General features: G+C 34.3%; 1 protein-coding gene across 1 annotated transcript; it reads left to right on the top strand.

Annotated features, from left to right (window-relative positions):
* The first annotated feature begins 386 nt into the window (after positions 1–386).
* LOC143605960 (expansin-B3-like) lies at positions 387–3,067 on the top strand. Its single transcript, XM_077081891.1, has 5 exons — positions 387–713; positions 845–1,151; positions 1,312–1,441; positions 2,414–2,634; positions 2,712–3,067. The coding sequence occupies exons 1-5, from the start codon at positions 536–538 to the stop codon at positions 2,833–2,835; spliced, it is 960 nt and encodes a 319-aa protein (XP_076938006.1). The 5' UTR covers positions 387–535; the 3' UTR covers positions 2,836–3,067.
* Positions 3,068–12,428: the final 9,361 nt, after the last annotated feature.

Here is a 12,428-nt window from a genome sequence, read left to right as displayed (position 1 = left end):
AGGTTTGGAAGATGGGGTGATTTCGGGTTTTGGGTGTGGTATGTGATATTAGTATGTGATATTGGTTTGGGTTTGATATATGTTTAAATCGGGTTTGATATAGGTTTGATATGGGTTTGATATGGGTTTGTTATTATATATAGGAAAAAAAAACGTTTTTTTTTTTAATAAATCACCTCCCCAACGGCTCTATTCACGCTTTCCAAGAAAACTTCACGCCATTCTCAGCCGCTAGCACCCTGGCGCCTGCCTCGTTTTCCCCTCTCGCGCCCCTCTCGCGCCCCTCTCGCGCCTCGGTGGTGTGGTGCTCGCGCCCCGGGGCGCGAGCGTCTGGCCTCTTGCGCCCTTCCTAGCGCTCCACACCCCTCAGCCTTATATACCGATGTGCAAACTCAGTCCTGACACTGTGGAACTCTAAACCTACTGTCTGTTTTCTCTTCTACTCTCTCTCTATTATTATTATTGACCGTACTACTTTGTGTACTCCGTCGCCGGCCAGACGGTTTTTCCGACAGGGTGGTCGGCTTTTTTCACAATGGTGTTTGTTATGAACAATCTGGGTGTTTCGGGGAGGTACATTGTTGAACTATGTTTGGCGGCGATGTGGTGGTTTGTGGTGTGTTCGGGTGCGCCGCTAATGCATGCGGCTAGCTCACATTGGCTTCCGGCCACTGCCACGTGGTACGGAAGTCCTGAAGGAGACGGAAGTGATGGTAATTTGACTTGTTTGTGTTTTAATTTTGGGGTAATGTTAATGAGTGGAAGTGTAACCAAAGAGAATAGCATCAAAATCAAAATATCAAAGTAGTAGTATTATTTATTGGTTAATTAATTGTACTTGCAGGTGGCGCGTGTGGTTACGGATCTCTGGTGGACGTGAAGCCGTTCCGGGCGCGTGTGGGAGCAGTGAGCCCTATTCTGTTTAAAGGTGGTGAAGGGTGCGGTGCTTGTTACAAAGTCAAGTGTCTGGACAAATCCATATGTTCCCGGCGTGCTGTAACGGTTATTATCACTGACGAGTGTCCGGGCGGCTACTGCTCGGGCGGGAAGACACATTTTGACCTCAGTGGCGCCGCATTTGGTCGGATGGCGGTTGCCGGCGATCACAACCAGCTTCGTGACCGTGGTGTACTTAACATTCTTTACCGCCGGTATGCTAGAGAATGTCCATCACTATTTAGTAACGACGGAAACCCCTCCCCCCTATTTAATTCTTGGACAATTTATTTGAGGGGCATTATGTTCATTTACTAAATTTGTAGGTGCAATTACTGATTTTTTAATTATGGAATTTTGTTTCTTAAATTGTAGGACGCCGTGTAAATACCCGGGTAGAAACATTGCATTTCATGTGAACGAAGGCTCAACGAATTATTGGCTTTCACTTTTGGTTGAATTTGAGGGTGGGGACGGAGATGTTGGATCCATGCATATCAGAGAGGTACAGGTTCTATACTAGCTTCTTTCTTTAGAATATAAATATAGAAAATAACAATTACACATAATATGTTACGTGACAAGTAGTATGTATCATATTTCTTATTAAATTCTAACTAACCTAAACTAGAATAGATAATTTCTGAAAAGTGCATGAATGACCAGAAAACTGATTAAGATTAACACGCTAACCAAGGAAAGAATAAGTTAGGTGTCGGGAGAATATGATTCGAGAAGATGGGCAAAATAGTCAAAAGAAACCACTTTTTAAAACACATACTTTCATAAAAGAAGCATGTTGATGTCCGAATATGTCGGATACACCCTTGTACAACCTTTTACAGCATAGGGTACAAGTTGTTAAAATAGTTTATGAGCTTATTTTAGGTTTTTGTGGATTTCGTTATAAATTAAATTATTCAAAAAACTGAAACATACTGCTCAAAATAGGAGTATATTTATTTTAATGCCCATAGTTTAATATAATAATATTTAATGATATAGTTGTGTATCCATTTAGTCAGAAAAATATATTTGATTAATTAAGTTAGGGTCGTTAGTGACGGTTCAATGTGATCAAGTGCTTTCCTATTCTGTGTTTGATTGATAAACATACATATCATTCCACTTATTTCCAATCAACATTTCTTTACCATTTAATAATATTAAATATTAAATTAATAATTATATCATTTCTGGATCAAACAAGAATGGGAATTTAAATATCACATGTGGACTTCGATCTCTCAAAATGAGAGACCAAAACATTATATCTTCATGTATATAATATGGTTATATAAGCGTCTATCTTACTTTTTTTTTTCTTTTTTCTAAGTTATATGACTTATATCGTAATTTTTAAACAAGACGTGCAAGTGAATTATGCAGTTTTTACGATTCTATAACTAAAACTGATTCTACAATAAATGCGTCATATTCAAAATTTGCTAAAAATAGAATGTGTGTGAATGAACAGGCAAGGTCAACCGAATGGCTAAAGATGAGCCATGTTTGGGGTGCAAATTGGGTGATTGTCAGAGGACCTCTAAGAGGACCATTTTCGGTCAAACTCACCACACTCTCTACCGAGAGAACTTTATCGGCAAGAGATGTAATTCCAAGCAATTGGGTGGTTAAAGCCACTTACACGTCGCGTCTTAACTTTTCTCCTCAACCGAGAAAACCGCTGACCAAAAGGTTTAAACAACCTTAAATGAAAGAACAATAGACAAAATTATATCCTTTTTTTACCAATTTTAATTTGGCATTTTAAGAATAAGAAGAAGGTATCACGCTTTTCATCCCAGGGTTAAAAAGGTAATGTTAGCAGGAAGCCTTGACACACCAATGCATCCATTATCAGTTGGTGTTTTTTATCCTGGAGGTGGAAAAAAGTAACCTGTTTGGCTTTATGTATGGTGTGTGCAAGTTATAGTGGTAATATTGTAATTTAATATTGTTTTGAGGGTATTTTGCAGCCCCTCTCCAAAGGGAGAGTGAGCGTGCTTTTTTTTTACTAAAACTTTTCTAGGGTGTGAAGTTGTGTGGGCCTTTTGGTCTTATCAAGTGGGCCTAGGTTGGGCCTTATGTAATTTTGGTTGTGTGTTGAATTATTAAATATTTAAATGTATTATGTAAAACCTTTAGCTACCCTTTTATGTTTTATTTATTTTTGTGCGTCATAATATCATTTTTTTTTCTATGAAGAAGAGATCAGCTTTGTTATCTTATATTTCCACATCTAGGATCCGACTTGATACTAATAGAAAGTTAACGAGTATAAAAAACAAGGAAGTTTGATTAGGGGGGAAAAGAAGAGACTTAAAACTAAACAGAAATATCATTTGATTCATTGAACTAAAAAGAAAATAATAACTAAACTAATAATCCACCTTTACATGAACTGACTTTAAAAAAGATCATGACAAAAGAACTCAAAAACCATAACAAAATTAGTCTCTCAACACCTCCACCACACACTACTTCACCACCATGTCACACTTACCACTTTTAAGCCCGCTTTAAGAGACTTTTTTTCAACTTGGCTTTTGCTTTCAAACCCACATTGTTTTGCACCTCACCTTTTCCATACATGGCACATGGTTGTTGCCACGAATATTCGCCTAGTGGGTATGGCTTGTTGAGCAAGTTCAAAACTTCATGTTTCGACCATGAATTTGGTTTGAAAGGATTACAAGGTTGTAGTCTCATATACATCCTCTGACGGTGAAGTTAGCATTTTGTAACAACTATAAACAGCATGGTAAACAATCCGAAGGTAATTTGTCATACTATGTATGTAAATGTGTGTATAGATGGAGAGAGGGCTGGAGAAGGAGGGGAACCAAGGGGTTTCTTCCCTATTAGGCTTTTACAAGGTAGAAAGTGGCCAAGCGCAACAAGTTAAATATGTGGAGTTCATAGCCAAATCCCGAGTTTAAGTTGTACATCTATGAATATCTCAGTGTTGTATGATTTAATACTGACTATGATATACAAGACTCGCTCTACATGCCGACTTTGCATCTCCAACTTCTTTTTAGTTGCTTATGCTTCGCCATGTTAATTGCTCACGTGATCTCTTAAGAATGTCGAGAGTTGTATGATGTTTTTGTCAATATATAATTACTTTTAGTTGGTTTGGGCGATACTTGGTTTGGAAGTTTTGACTCATTATAATGTAACTAATACAACAACAGCCATACCCGGTAAATCCCACCTATATAGCAAAGCTACTAGTAGGGTCTAGGGATGGTGGGATGTAGGCAAATGTTAAGTATTTTACCAAAATAGGTGTGAAGGAAAAAGTATTTACCAATATAGGTTATTTTAAAACTATTTACTAAAATAAGAATTTTTTTCTTTTCTCTCACATTGTTATTAAATTTTTTACCTCTAGGGTTAAAAAATAAAAAGAAAAAATAAATAAGCAACCAAAAAGCGATTTTTGGCACCTGCAGGCTACAACATGTTTTCGAGGAACTAAAAGGAGTTTTAATATTTATTTTTTTAATTAACTTATTATAATTATTTTTGTTTTTATTTTTCTTCAATCAATCCATGTTAACTACAACTTAAGTCATCTAAATAAACTTCAAATTAAGATAAGAAACGTAAAAAACACACTAAATAAGCATTTCAAACTAAACGGTCTCAATATTAAAGACAAATAAAAATAACAACGTCAGTATAGATTAAAATAAAAATGTCAAAACAACTTCACCCACTTAGAGATGCATTCTTCTAGGCTTGGAGGGACATGTTGACCGATTATAACCACATTCTCCATAAATTCCACAACGGTTACCACTTTTTCCTTCTTTAATATCCATTCCATTCCGTAGCCTTGTTAGACGAGGGCGACCCTTTTTGTATCGCTTTAGATCCAAATTTGGAAGTAATCTAATAGATGGTGATTGTGGCCAATAAGCTTCATGAGAAATCGGGAAAAACTCAGATGACCAAGTTATAGCACAATAATCCACAATTGAGTAGCACTTGTTAATGTTTACTTTTTCTTTTTATTTTCTAACTTTAGAGGTGAAAAATTAAATAACAAGGAGAGAGAAAAGAAAAGGTCCTCATTTTGGTAAATAGTTTTAAAATAACCTATATTGGTAAATATTTTTTCCCCACCATCCATTTTGGTAAAAAACTTGGCAAACCTTACCTCTATCCTTAATGATAGAGAGACCGCTTCCAGAGAGATCCCCCAGCTCAACCCTAAACAATGCAAACAAAAAAAACTATATATATATATATATATATATATATATATATATTGAAGCTGCCAATAATCAAAGGAAAAATAGAATGGGTAAAGTAAAACACATGTAACATATATACACGAAATGAGATGAGCAATAACGGATGCAGTAACCTATGCTATAGTAAGATCTAGGCCTCTAGACAATACAAAGACCACAAAATACCCTTCTAAAAGTCCTTAACCTTAATTCTACGTCTCCACGAACTCTGATCCTAGACCATGTCCTCAGAGTGGTTTAATTATATCAAATCATGTCTAATACGCTCATTCTAAGTCAGTTTGGGTATACCTCTACTCCTCTTCCCATCTACAACAAGGGTTTATACCACCCTAACCGGTGCAGCCTCTTGTCACCTCTTCACATGCCCAAGCCACCTCAATCTCTCTTCCCTAATTTTATTTGAAATACTAGTTATTCCTAATATTTCCCTAAAGACCTCGGTTCTAATCCGATCCAACCTAGTGTGCCCGCACATACATCTTAACATCCTTATATCTGCTACCTCCAACTTACGTGTCTGCATTTTTTTGATTGCGCAACAATCAGTTCCGTATCACATTGCAGGTCTAATGGCAACTAAAATTTCCCTTTTAGTTTAACCGGGAATCTCTTGTCGCACAATACCCCAGTTGCCGCTCTCCATTTACACCAGCCTGCTTGCACACGGTGGGCTAAATCTCTGTCAATCTAATCATCTTTTTGTACGAATAATCCTAGATACTTGAATTTGGTTGTCTACGGAGCTATTTGACCCTCAACGGTGATGCGAGTGTCTTCCTTACCACATGTATCACTAAAGTCACAATTAAGATACTCTATCTTAGATGACTAATCTTTAAACATTTACCTTCGAAAGCTGCACACCACTCCTCTAGCCTCACATTCAGGCTTTTTTTACTCTCTACAATTAACACAAAATTATTTATCAAATCTTTACCAATAATGGACCGCAAATAACACTAGCATATGGTGGTAGGACCAATATGTTATCTCAATCTTATGATTCACTACTTTAGCATGTGCAATAGTGAGTGGTTTGTATGAACTATGAAGTGTTGGGATATCATCATCTCACCCTGTATGAACTATCACATGCAAAATTACAAGTTTATTTCCTATTATCTTTTGGCCAATGACAAAAGTATAAATCCAGAGTATGAATTTGAATCATATAACCAAATAATCATTTCACTATTTATGTACAAATATATTATATGTATCATTTCTCTTAAAATAATAAAAGCAGAATAGTACATCAAAACAACTTTTATAATCATTATTGTGATATCGGATACTACGAGTTCAACCAGTTAGAAGTCATAAATTCAAATATGACTATCAACACGCGGTCAGGTTTTATTCTTAATCAACTTGCCTTTGTACCGGTTCAGCTACAAGAGATTTGACAGTTCTACAAAACCGGCTTACATCCAATTAGTGATTGAATTTTTCAATATCATCGATTCATTGGGTTTTCGCTTATATTATTATACTTAAATCTTACAGTAATGTATAATGCATACCAGTTTTCATTTTTCACAAGTCATCTTATATAGGAGGGTTATATTACCCAATATTCCAATAATAATATGAATTTAAAACTGCAGTATTATGTATTTCTTAATGACAATCTAATATAGTTAAAATACTAATACTATATTAAAACATATTACGGAACTCGAACTCTTGAACTCCAAATACACGGCACTTTATAACAAAGCATGATGCTATGATACTATTTGATTAAATGGGCGCCAACTCTATAAGAGTTAGGAATTTTATTTTTTATATTTGATGACGTTTGCCTTTTTAAATACAAATATGAACAAACAAAAAACTTGAGTTAGCTAACATATGACAAAAAAAATTTTGGTTGGTATTTGTATTGTCCAATAAGATATTTATGTTATCAACAATCTTATCCAACAATCTTATCCAACTATTTAAACATTTCCACTTAACATTATGTCTTTTGGCTTACATTAGACTCATGCATATATCATCAATCATCAGCATATAGTGAGAGTGAGTTAATACATTTCTCGTCCCTTAATTTGTAGTTTTTATTTTCTTTCTTTTTTTTTGAACAAAATTTATTCAAACTAGTAAGACTCTAGAAACTAATAAAAACAAAGAAAGTTGCATAGAGTAATTATACCAATCTTTTCAAACAACACTTTTAACGGTAGAAAGATTTTTTTATCTAAAGATAACCAAGTGATTTTATGTCTTCGACTGTTCTTGCAAGACACACCGGTTTGTTAGAGAAGATAGTTTCGTTTACGGTCTTTCAGTTAGACCAACAAGCCATGCGGATGATCCCGTAAAAGACGTTATTCTTGTAATCACCCATAATGTTGTTATCTTGATCTTTGAGCAAGTCTTGAACCGTAAAGGCATATATAGGAGGAACTCTACACCAAGTACTAATACGTTGCCAAACCAATGTGGTGCAATGACAAGATGTAACTGTTCGCTAGTCTATTTCATAGTCTCCCACAAAATCTACAATTCACCGAGTCCACTTCGATATTTTGATTTGACAAGCCAACAAGAGTTACTAGCCTATCCATTTCCGCCTTTCAAGCAAGGATAACCTTTTCGAGAATCAACTATTCCACTTCAAAATAAAATTATCGGGGGAGCTTGTGAATGTGAACAAGAGTTTCTTCATGGATGCTACCGAAAATATACCCGACGGATCTTAGGTCCAACCCCTTTGGTCAGGGATAGAATTTAGAGGAGCTAGAGCGATTAAGTTCAAACAGACTTAATTCTTTGAATTCCTTAGAAATTTAAAACGGTTATCAAATTTGTAAATCCAAAACTGTGTACACAAGATAGCATAATGATTTTTTGAAACAGTTTAGTATTATGATATAGAATAAATATTAATAACAACAATAATAATAACGTTTATAAATCGAGGCAGGGCATATTTTTATAGAGACCACGTGTGGGACGGGGACACATGAATGATCTCACATGGATGCCCTTCATTAGCCTCTACATCACATGTTGCTCCTTGGTCAGTCACACTCAAACTTAATTATCAAACATCACAAGTTTTAACTTTTAATAGATATAGACACAATTGGGGTACCCTTAAAAATCCGCTCGTTGATGTGGAATCTTATCATTTTTACTTTTTTACATTTAAAATACAATTATTATATAACTTTATATATTTAACATAATTTCAAATATATTTGTCTATTTTACCTACATTTCCATACACGTTTTATTACATACGTAACCATATATATAATCGGTCAGGCTAAACGTACCCCATGTTGCTTGTCATAATCACCCCCCCCCCCCCCCCCGCGGAGGAAAAACCAACTTTCATATTACCCATCGAAATCATATAATTAACAAATTAGCACAAAATTAAGGGTTTCATATTATTTACTTACAATGATGCATTTTATTTTTATGATTTTGGGTTTAGGTTTTTGAGTTTCAGGTTTAGGGTTTGGGGTTTAGGGTTTATTTTGTACAAGATATGTCATATATATAATTTAAGATCAACAAATAATATGTGATACAAATTATAAAAAAGGAAAATTAGAGGTTTAAATTGTATTTCCTATGTACTTGTAGGGATAAGGTATGTTTAGTAAAACTAGAATAGGGCCGGGGGGGGGGGTACGTTTAGCAGCGTGACATTCGTCATTTTCGGTTTAACCTGTATTTGTTTTTGTATCGGAAACCCGACCCATTTTGGTCTTTCGGATATTTCGTTATTAATAAAATATTAGATTTTATGTTCGTTTATGTTACACAATTGTCGGATCAAGAAATCGCTCTTTCGGTACGGTAAAACACCCTTTTTTGGCTAAAACGAGTTAAAACAAACTTAAGAGACTTTTATTGTTAAATAACAAAAGCATGTAACTCTTGAAAGCAACATTATGGCCAACCCTTCAATCTTTCCCTATAAAAACATGACTAATGCATCCCATTTGGGTTTACTCATTCACCTCAAACTCTCCCCAATCTAGATCTAAGTATTCTTCCTCCAAACTCTTGATAGTTTGACTTCTCAAGGTCAAACTAAAACTAATATTTGTTTCTAACTAATTCTTGTTAATTAAAGCTTGTTATTATAGCTTGCTTAAAACATACTCTCCTTGTTTCCTTGGATTTCCCTTCTCCGGCATGGTCGATTTAGGTGTATTGCTAGGCAAGGCTTCATGGAGGACTATTATAGTCCTTGTTAACACTTTAAATTTTGTTTAAGCTTATTATTAATGTTAATGTTTAGTTCTATTTATTTTAGTTTCCAAATCATTTTAATGAGTTCTATGGTACTGGGTATGTGGCAACCATCCCCGGTTTCATCCTGAGTTAAAAGCCTAACCAAAACCGAACTTTTGTTTAAATACTTTATTGTTAACACATTGTATGTAAGACGTGAGTATTATCAGTTCTATGTTTATTTTAATAAGTTCCATGGTATTGGGTATGTGGTAACCATTCTCGGTCTTATTCCGAGTCAAGGACCGAACCAAGACCGAACTCTCGTTTAAATGCTTTATATTTAAAATGATTTATTAATATGTTACATGTAAGATTTGTGCATTGTAATTTCTAAGTTCCTTTTAATAAGTTCTTTGGTATTAGGTATGTGGTAACCATCCTCGGTCTTATTCCGAGTCAATGACCGAACCAAGACCGAACTAAACCAAGTTCACTCATTTAAGACACACTAGTTGTGTTTGGGCCACCGAATCTCGTATTTTTCTCTAAAAATAAATAATAAAAATTTTTTAATTATTTTCTCAAAAGAATTGGTATGTTGGATCTAACTTGATCTTATAAAAATTTTGGACCGACAAAACCAAACACTCGCTTGACAGACGTCGAGGGTCTTCTTAATAGAACTACACACTTGGTTAAGTTTCTTTTGATTTCATTGAGTTATCTCATAACATTTATTAATTTGGAATCTTGGCTTCGAGCTTTACCAATTATCAAGACCCGAATCGACAAATCCGAACACTCGTAAAATCTCGTTTTGGTATCTATTTAACAAAGGATCTTGCAATATTGCAACCTTACCCAAATATTTACTTAACAAAGGTTAAGTAAAACAAATGAATAGAATACCGAGACCCGACTTTGAGTAAACTTACTTTTCAAAAACAATTACTTTAATTTCTTATGTATTTACATTTTAGCCTTCAAACCTTAATTAATTATCTTACTAGTCATGTTATTTTACTTTAAAGCTTTTAAGTCCATCTACTAACTCAGGACCCTTTTTAATTGAAGTCTTGCTCGTTGAACTTACCTTTCCGTTTATCGCAAACTAATCCTTCAAGTTACTTATTTCATGTGAGTACATTTCATCCCTCGTTTTCATTTATATACTTTGGGGGTAAGATGCATACCTGTTGAAAACAAGAATGATTTATAATACTCTCTCCTCAAACCACAAACTCTAGGTTGTATGATAATAAGAATACTTGCTCTATTGTGTGTTATATGTTTCATATGATTTACGTGCACGAGTGTTTATTTTATCTTGTTGTTAAGCCTTAATAGGTATGATCATACGCACCCCTAACTACTTAAGCCTTGAGCTAGTAGAATAGGGCCTCATTATCCGAGTATGTCGGTTGTTACCGATTAGAAAGGATCCTCATTTACTTATGATTTATATACCACAATTGATGCTTTTATTTATAGTCTCATATTCTTTTGTGGATTTTTCCTCATATTATATATACTCAAAACTATGAAATTGCTCACCAACATACGTGTTGACAAATATTATTTGATGCATTGTTACAAGTTTGATTATTGGTTGATTGGAGTTTGAAGATGCTATCTTATTTCAGACTGTTTAGGTTATTAAAAGAATGAACAATTAAATTTTTATATTTGATGTTATTTTGTATGAACAAGATGTATTACTTTTGGTGATTGAATGAAATTAATGAGTTGTTTAAATATTGTCACTTTAATATTGTCTTATGTTCTTGGGCAATCCGTTGCACCCCGACATTTTCCTCCGCCTTTGGTCGGGGTGTGACAAACAGCACCCATAATCATAATGTACCAGTTGAAGACCTTTATAGTACACGAGTAATTCATGAAAATACAATATTAATAAATAATCGATATACAACAAATAATAAACCTGTCACACACTGCCGTTTTTGTTATAAAATACGAGATAATTATAAATTTCAAATATTTGTAAAAAAATATAAAGTAAATATTAAATTATCAATTTTTAAAGGGTGCTACTAAACGTACCCCCCCTTACACCATTTACTAAATATACACCCCCTTTAACTTATTAGATAAATTACTATTACCCCTTAACATTATTTATATACATATTAGTCCTTACAACATATTTTTCACTTAATAATCTTCACTACATATATTAAATTAAAACTAACAAGTATTACTATTAATTTATTTTTTTAGTATTAATATTGTAAATATTTATAATAATTTTTTTAATTTTAATAGTATATATATTTATAATATCCTTATTTTACCTCTTTATCTTTTACAATATAAACCCGAAACTCGAAAACCTAAAACCTTAAACCCGAAACCTAAACCCTAAACTCTAAACTGGAAACCCGAAAACCTAAACCCTAAACCCGAACCCTAACCCGAACCCTAAGCCCTAAACCCTAAACCCGAACCCTAAACCCTAAACCCGAAACCCGAAAACCTAAACCCTAAACCCGAACCCTAAACCCTAAACCTGAAACTCGAAATCATAAAAAAAGCGCATCTTGTAAAAAAAATACGAAATCCTTATTTTTGTGCTAATTTGGTAATTATATGATTTCAAGGGGTAATATTAAAGTTGGTTTTTTTCAGGGGGGGGGGGGGGCATGACAAGCAACCGGGGAGGGTACGTTTAGATTGACCCTTTTTAAAACATATTGTATATATATATTTATTTATTTAATAAACGAATTTTGGTTGTTAGACAAAAGTTACTGTAGCTAATTGTACAATCATGTGAGCCTTAGGTACAATGAGTAAACACATAAATTCAATCCACGCATCTTGGATTTCAACCACCCATGTGTCCCTAATTTCTAGCAACAACATTATTCACCAAGCTCTTTCCTCCACCTCCTCATGTGTAACATTTCGGGTTTTCGAACCTCTCGTATTTGTAATCATTACCCGACTCGGGTTCGGGTTTGGGTATTTTATCAATAAAGTCCATTTTGTTTAACA

This window comes from Bidens hawaiensis, unplaced genomic scaffold (genome assembly GCF_021521415.1).
Source record: "Bidens hawaiensis isolate Kalapana, Puna unplaced genomic scaffold, B.hawaiensis_p1.1 tig00072179_1, whole genome shotgun sequence".
Taxonomy (NCBI): domain Eukaryota; kingdom Viridiplantae; phylum Streptophyta; class Magnoliopsida; order Asterales; family Asteraceae; genus Bidens; species Bidens hawaiensis.
The sequence above is the reverse complement of the archived record's forward strand: the minus strand, read 5'-3'. Positions and strand labels throughout refer to the sequence as shown.